Raw genomic sequence first — 8,645 nt, forward strand, 5'->3', positions numbered from 1 at the left:
GTTTGACCACTATATATTTCCTACTCTTACTAACCCTAATCAGTTCTTCTCCCCTCATTCTTTTTCCGCCGTTCTCTCCTCTGTTTCTCTGTAACCTCCTATGGCAGTTACACCCTCTTCTCTTCCCCATCTCCGGCGGTTTCCTAAAGCCAATCCAATGGCTTTAAGGAAACTGCCTAACGGATTAGTTCTCTGGACGTTTTCATGAGCTCTATAAAAGGGAGTCTCATCCTCCCCTACCGTGTGACTGAAATCTGTTTTCTTCTTCTCTACACCTCTAAAATAACTCGTTGTGAATCTACTGTGTGGTGGGTTGTGGTGATCGGTCATTTGTTCTAGATCTGTGTGATCTAAGTTTGTTGGGTAAAGTGTGTAGAGGAGCAACCGTGGTTTTAGAGTTTGGTAGTCTGGGTACGGTATTTTGTGACCGTGTCCCTTTTATATTAGATTTGGCTTTATATCCTGAGCCATTTTCAAACAGAGATTTATCTTCTTTATTTCCTGTTATTTCTATTATTCATTTCTGTATTTTTCATTCGGCCTGTAATATTGAGGAGTTTATACTCCATATCAATTGTAATAGTTGGGTAGGTTATATTGATAAAGAAATACCACTGGAGGGTTATACCCTACAGTTGTCAAATGTGGTAACAAGTAAGAGGACGATCTCATGGCAACCAAGCATCTCTAGCGCAGAGGTAGATAATGTCAGCTGCCAGATAGAGAAGTTAGGAAAGCAAATTGAGGAATTTAAGAAGCGATGGGAGATCGTCTCACAAAATAGAAGTTCTCCATTCACTAATTGGATTCTTTTAGAGGTCGTGGATAGTAGCTTTCGGTTTCCTAACCTTTCCAAGTATGATGGGACAGACCTAATCAAGGCTAAACTATTCGTAACTGCTTTGAAGGGTAAGGCGCAAGAATAGTTCACTAATTTGGTTAGTGGAACCATTGATTCTTATGAGGAGTTGATTCAAATTTTTTTTTCCACTTTGCGAGCAAGAGGAAAGCAAAGAGGTCTGCTAAATACCTCTTTACTACTAGGCAGAGAGATGATGAGAATCTTAAAAGCTTCATGGGAAGGTTTGATAACAAAATGTTGGAGGTGCAAGATCTGAGAATCGACATGATGGTCAGCATATTAATGCATTCGCTGAAAAGAGGCCATTTGCGTTGGCTTTGGCTCGCGACCCCCCTAGAGGAACATAACACATGATGGAGATGGCGTACAATTACATAATGAAGAAGAGATGAACGCCATTAAGGACAGTGAATGGATGAGGGATCAAAGTCGCATGAAGTACGTAGCTTTGCAACCTATCTACAAAATCAATTTATTATGCTCGTTTAAGGCAATTTTTTTAGGCCAGGCAAGCTAGCAGATAATAGAATGAAGGAAAAAATGAAAGAATTTTTTCATGCTACAGGACAATGTAAACACCTCTTATAGAGTGTTGCATTTTTTGGCGCCAATTTTTACCTTAAAAAAGGCCAAAAAAGTCTATTTCACATGTAACAACTGAAGTAAATAGATTGTCCATTCTTCCATATAAATTTGATGGTAAATGAGGTATGGGACTAAGTTGGAAACTTTTCTTTAAAAAATGGGATGAAAGAGAAAATCATGTTAAGTATGGGATGAAAAGTAAAAGGTCCATGTTTTTCGGGACCAAAAAGATAATTTATCCCAAAAAACATTATATAAGTTTTTAATTTCATCCCCCATTTGACATTTTTATGTTATTATTTTACACTTATAAGAAAAAAAATATAATGATGTTAACCTCATTCCATATATATATTGTACTTGTCACATTCTAAGTACAAAAAATATATATGTTAAACGAAGGGAAAAATTAAAATTTATGTAATTTTTTTGGGTAAATCAGTATTTTTTGTTCAAGTCCTAAAGGAATGGAGTAGGTGTAAATGAAGATTTTTTGAAGGGCTCCACTTGTAATTTCAGAACTTTTTTGAAGAAAAGTATAATTTAACATTTCTAGAGGGGTCTAAATATAATTATTTCTTTTTAACTTTTAATTGGTTCTTTATTTTTAGTTATGAAAAAATAATATTTGAGATTAATTTGTAAGCTTATTATTAAATTTATTGAATACTAAATTTATATCATATATCTTTTTTTTCAAAGGAAAACGAAATTACAATTTCATGAAAAAGAGAATTAGCAACATCAAAGATCAGAAAGAACCCATTATAGAAAGGGCAGTTGAGCATCAACATAATTCTAAAACAATCAGAGACCACTTCCAATGGAGATTAAATCAGGCATTCATAACTCTCTTGTTCCTAGATCAACATGACAGCCATTGAGTTTTCTTATAAGTGTATGTTAAGAACAATTTGTAATTCATGCGCCTTTTTTTTTCACATTATGATTAGTTTGCTAGAGGTTATATATATAGGGAGAAATATAATTTTGGTTCAATTTTTTAGGGACGGTGGCAACTATAGTTTGGGTCTAATTCAAAATTATGAATAAGGATAGTAATTTTTGAAAAATGGCAATTTATGGATTAAACGCCCTAATTTTGCCGGAATCGTGCACATCACGTAACCACATAAATTTGGGAATTTCTCCAAAATTTGGGGAATTGGCTTACATGAAAGTAATTTTTCAGTGGTGCTTACTTGGCTAAGGTAACGTGTTTTAAAATTTTACGTAAGCAGCGGTTGAAAAAAATACTTCTGCATAAGCTAATTAGCCGAATTTTGGAGAAATCCTAAAATGTATATTGTCATGTGCACATCATGTGCACAATTCGAGCAAAATTAGAGTATTTTGTCCTTAATTGCAATATTTTGAAGATTATTGTCCTGATTCAGTATTTTGAATTGGACCTGAATTAAAATTGCCATCGCCCCTAAGAATCTGGCCCAACATTGTATTTTTTCCTATATATATATGTATATATATATATATGTTGTGACTTACAAAATCATAGAAGGTTAAATGATTATTAGAATAAACATATTCAGGTTTCAATTGATGATTTTGATTTTTCTTTTCAAAAAGTTTTATTTGAAATTCAAAGGGAAAGCCAAAAGAATTGTCTTTCCACGTTCAAGATTGAGCAATTTTTCAGTTTTAAGTCTGTACATCTTATAAAATTTATATTTAGAATAAAAGATCTAAACAAATGAAGAAGAGTGAAGATCACTCACATGTAAATTTGTTTTTTGACGAAAAAAAAAAAAAGAAACAAAATGAAAGAAAGATCTACAATACCCTGTGAACTCTTTGAGGCACTTGTGACGGTGGTGGGAATTCAACGGCCCGGGAAAGAGCACACCATTAACTCTCCAACATCCATAGAGGTTATCTCTCTCAAGTATTGTCTACAAGGTGAGAAATTAATATTGGTTGGAGTTTAATATTGGTTAGAGTTAATATTGTCTACATTGCTTTCTTCGTTTGACCCGTACTCCATCTTTTTTCCTGTGCACAAAGAATTTTTCGGAAGATGTAAGAGAATGCAAGAGACAATGACAAGAGAGTGAGTAAGCAACTGATGAGTAATAAATTGTGTGTGTGTGTGTGTGTAAATTTATAAAGAGTGAATGGAACGTAGACAATTCTCACAATTTTATTTAATGATATTTACACTGACTTATATAAGATATTTTCATAACAAAGCGTCATGACCATGCCACATTAATACATCGTATTGACGTAGCACTATCCTCACTGTTTATTATCAAACACCAAATGTAGGCAAATATTTCTTAAATAAATTTTTTTCCTGGTCCTTGAATAGATGCCTAAAGTGAATTGCTATTTTACAAAAGATTTAAAGCCTTAAAAATAAAAAAAAAATCAACAACAACAGATATGCACGACTTTAATAGAAAATATAAATATATTTATGACACATGAAATTGTGTCCAAATTTGAAATATTTGTAATGTTGCAATAATTTGAATAACTAAATCACAAAAAAATTACTTTTATATAAAAAAGGGTCCACCATATAATTTTATTTAATAACTACTCACTAACTATATATAATTAATTTACCACATAAATAGTAAGTATAGTAAATCATATACATCATAAAATGACTTTTCAATAATATCCTGCAAATATGTATGCAATTTAATAGAATTTTAGTAAGGCCTAATATTGAAATTAAAATTTAAGTATGTAGACTGTATTCAATATTTTCTATTTCTGCTATTAGGGTGTGGATACTAAATTAACTGTGATGCTCTTGCTAGTTCAATACAAAGTTTTAAACTTCATGTGTAACTATTCGAATATAAGTAATCAAATAAAATTCAACTTAAAATAAAAAGTACTTATCGATTATTTTTTGTAAGCAAATGCAGCTACAATTTAGTCGCATATAGAAACAAATAAATGTATTAATTATTAAAAGCATCTAGATCATTAATTGGCCGTACGATCATAGATAATTAATATGCATTTTTATTGTGTATGGATATGTGTTTTTATTATGTACAAATGTTTATAATTAATTCATGACTAGGTATGAGATATTTCTAATATCTGCATAAGAATGAGGAGAAATTAAATAAATGATGATTTCTCTTGAGTGGTCGTATATATATATAGAATTTCCAAAACCCAATATACGAACCACAAATTTAAATTTTTAATTAATTTTACAATTAGCGAATAATAAATTAGAAAATTTCTAAATTAAATAAAATCCTTTTGCTGAGACCTAACTTCCACCATTTAATGTAATGCATTTTGCAAGTTGCATACATTATCTTTGCACCTAAATCAACTTTCTAAATACAATATCTTGAAATGGATTGCCAGATTAGATGTTTTTGATTATATACTCTATATGTACACAAACATTTTATACATAAATAAAACAATAAATTAAAAAATAAAAATATGCTATCTAGTATAATAATATATGTTATATATACACACATATAGAGAGAGACAGCCCACGGGCACGTAATACGGAAGAAATTGAAGCCATTATTTATTAATCGTTTTTAAATTTACAAGATAGTTAAATTAAAAAATCGAACTAGTGTGTATTGCACACTTAAATACGTGCGTAAAAAACAAGAGAATTATATTAAATAAAAAAAGAAAGATAGAAAAAATGAAAAAATTAGGGTGATGAAAAAAAATGGATAAGGGAGAGAAAAGAGTTATCTATACAAGAACAAAAATAAAAGTATAGAAAGAGAAAGAGTTTACACGATCCTAAAAATATATTTATTCGTATTTTGATTTAATAAAAGTTTTTTTTAAATCTTTTTAAGTATTTCCCACTGTTTTCAAACTTATGAAAGAGGGAAAAAAACACTTTTTACTTACGATTGCTTTGATTTTTTTTAATCAATATATATAAACTTTATCTTGATCAATATTACTCAATTGATAAGTAATATCATATATCTTTTTTTTTCAAAGGAAAATGAGATTATCATTTCATGAAAAAGAGAATCAGCAACATCAAGGACCCCAAAGCACCCATTACAGAAATGGCAGTTGAGCATCAACATAATTCTATAACAGTCAGAGACCACTTCCAATGGAGATTGAATCAGGTATTCCATAACTCTCTTGTTCCCAGATCAACATGATAGCCATTGAGTTTTCAACATAGAATTGTGATATGGAAGAAGGCTGCATGTTATGTTCATGATCAGAGTATTCACCTGCCTTGTCAAATCTGCTCAAATTTTAGTGATAGTAAGGATGCATATTATGATTTTTAAATGAAATTTTAGAAGTTTTGAAGATGCATGAGAGTAAGTGCTCACCAGAGCCTAGTAAATCACGCGGTACATGATGAACGTTGCAACGTCGTTCATAGAACGGATGGTTTTCTTGACCTTCTCATGGAAATAAAACTAAGAAGAAAAAAATTTGGTTAGGAAATTAGTGCAAGTAAATTGTATTTCTTGGAACACAAATAATTAGAACTCTTATAGAAAAAATATATACATTTGAATCAAATAGATAATATTTTAATAACACAATATTTAGGACATATAACTTTGATGTCGCTTAAATAATTTATAACTTCACGAACTACTTTTTGAAAATAAATAAAATTTCTCTCTAAACATTCATATCATGAATGATGGATTATACGGTGCAACATTGCTAAAAGAAGATCATAAATTTTATAATTTTATGTCGAAATATATTGTTTGTTACATGATGAAAGCAAACGGTTAGTTACTCTTATAACGTAGAAGTACTTCCATATTGTTTATAACTATATACATGTCTATGAAATAGTGTCATGTTGATTTCAATATATCTGTGTCTACTTGACAAAAAGACACGTATACTTAAATTAACTTACATTCTTTCTTTACCTACTAAACTATGACTACCATAATTATATTAACTAACGTCTATTCTATATCTACTTAAACTAAAATACACGTAGTTAAGAGACATGTATTGTTATATTAACTACCGTATCTTCTGTATGTACTTAACTAAGAGGCACGTAGTTGTATTAACTAGCGTATCTTATGTATCTATATAACTAACATACACTTAGTTAAGAGACGGGTGCAGTTATATTAATTAATCTTCATCAGCTTAACTAAGAAACATGTGTGGTACATTAATTAATGTTCTTTTTATATCTACTTAACTAAAAGATGCATGTCGTATTAACTAATGTACCTTTTCAGTTTTGGTGGTTCCCGTGCGTTTTCTAACCTCAATAGTCCATCTCCCCTCCAGTCGTTCCGTCATTGACAACGAATACTTACTTTCCATCTCGGGATAGACTTCCTCCAGTACTGGGAACACCGCCCTCTGCCCAAGCTGAATTTCTTTGGCTTCCATTTTTTTTCTGTTCAAACTCTCATATGGCAGTAAAACATAATATGATGCCTTCCCTGTTGCATTCTGTGATACAAGAAAAGAAGAATATACATAAGAGAGTCATACTAATTTTTGCAACTTCATACATCTCAAATTTGGTCTTATGTAGTTTCTTTTTGGTGTAGCAAAAATGTTAGTAGATGAAATATGCAATATAAGTGTATGGTCCTTTGTTATATTAGAATGGCTTCTTTCAAGATTTTCTTATAGTGGATATAATAAAGTGTGAATTCTTAAAGAAAAAATTAAACCTACCTCTAACATCTCCAAAATATATTCCGACTGTTCCTCGCATCTCAAAAGTCGGAGAGAAATTGCTCTAGATTCCACAATGCTAGATGCAGTTAGATCCCGTTTCTTCCTTTGTGAAGATCCTGCACTGCTTGAAGATACTTGCTCCTGCAAGATTGAATTTTAATTCTTAGTTGATAAGTAAACCATAAACATAAAATAGAAGGGTGAGAATGATTTGTAATTCATGTACCTTTTTTTTTCCCTTTATGGGTAGTTTGCTATAGTGTATATATATATATATATATGTATATATATATATTTCGTAACTTACAAAATCATAGATGGTTAAACGATTAATAGAATCAACATATTCAGGTATCAGTTGACGACATAACAACTGTATGCATGTACAAAGTGTTCATCCCTTAATTTGGTTTGACTGGAAATAGATTTCCTCTAATTAAGTTCTACTTCAGTGTATGTATTTACTGTACAACATCTTTGTTGGCTTGTTGAATTCTTATATCAAGAGGTAACTCAAAACAAGCAGTAAATAAACATAACACTTAATTAAATCTGATCTTAAAATAAAAAAAGTATTGTAGTAATTTATGTCATTAAATTTATTAATTTGTTTGAATTTGTAACAACTTATCACAATTTGAACCTAATTTCATTTGAACACTCAACTTTTAACAATCCTAGATTTGACACTTTGTTGTTTGGATTGGCATGTAATTCCCATCCACAATGTATTAAATTTATCAGTTTAAAGAAAAAAAAAGACAAGAGAAAGACAGAGTTTTAAGATGGAGAAGAAAGAATCTTTCCCACAGATTGAACAGTATGACATCCCTCCCCCCCCACCCCCCACCACACACACACACACACCAAGATAGAGTGAGAAAAAACAAAAAGTATTACGATTGAGAAAAAAGAATTTTTTCCACATATAGAATCTCATATAAAAAAATTAGGTAAGCCAATTTTGATTTTTTTTTTGTCAAAAAGCTTTATTTCAAATTCAAAGGGAAAGCCAAAAGAATTATCTACCCACTTTCAAGAATGAGCAATTTTCAGTTTTAAGTCAGTACTTCTTATAAAATTTATATTTAGAATAACAGATCTAAACAAATGAAGAAGAGTGAAGATCACACACATGTAAATTTATTTTCTGAAGAAAAAACAAAGAAACAAAATGAAAAAAAGAAAGATCTACCATACCTGGTGGACTCTTGGAGGCACTTGTGATGGTGGTGCGGACGGGGGTGGGGGTGGTGGTGGGGGTGACGGAAAATTGAAATTCAACGGCTCCGGGAAGAGCACACCATTAACTCTCCAACATCCATAGAAGTTATCTTTCTCAAGTATTGTCTACAAGTTCAGAAATTAACATTGGTTAGAGTTTATACAAAACTATAACATAAAATTGAAAGTTGAATGCAGTTGAATCATTGAGAAATCTACATTGGTTTCTTCGTTTGACCTGTGCTCCATCTTTTCTCCTTTGCAGAAAGAGTTCTTTGAAGGATGTGTGTGTGTGGGGGGG

The 8,645-nt window shown here is 31.1% G+C and overlaps 1 protein-coding gene across 1 annotated transcript; it reads right to left on the minus strand.

The window, feature by feature from the left end:
• Positions 1 to 5,408: 5,408 nt before the first annotated feature.
• LOC148786664 (uncharacterized) lies at positions 5,409 to 7,518 on the minus strand. The gene is made up of 4 exons (XM_088886222.1): positions 7,495 to 7,518; positions 7,118 to 7,261; positions 6,659 to 6,886; positions 5,409 to 5,865 (listed from the first exon to the last, which is right to left on the minus strand). Exons 1-4 carry the CDS (start codon positions 7,516 to 7,518, stop codon positions 5,782 to 5,784), a joined length of 480 nt encoding a protein of 159 aa, XP_088742348.1. The 3' UTR covers positions 5,409 to 5,781.
• Between the last annotated feature and the right edge of the window lie 1,127 nt (positions 7,519 to 8,645).

This window comes from Sesamum indicum, linkage group LG10, assembly GCF_026168435.1.
Source record: "Sesamum indicum cultivar Baizhima isolate 11 linkage group LG10, ASM2616843v1, whole genome shotgun sequence".
Classification (NCBI taxonomy): Eukaryota; Viridiplantae; Streptophyta; class Magnoliopsida; order Lamiales; family Pedaliaceae; genus Sesamum; species Sesamum indicum.

Excerpts from the sequence above, each read along its gene's own strand:
- LOC148786664 (XM_088886222.1), bottom strand. The coding sequence starts at position 7,518 with ATGAACACTTTGTACATGCATACA. Across the intron at positions 7,262-7,494 it reads ACACTTTGTACATGCATACA|GAGCAAGTATCTTCAAGCAG; the intron begins GTTGTTATGTCG and ends TCAATCTTGCAG. Across the intron at positions 6,887-7,117 it reads ATATTTTGGAGATGTTAGAG|AATGCAACAGGGAAGGCATC; the intron begins GTAGGTTTAATT and ends CTTGTATCACAG.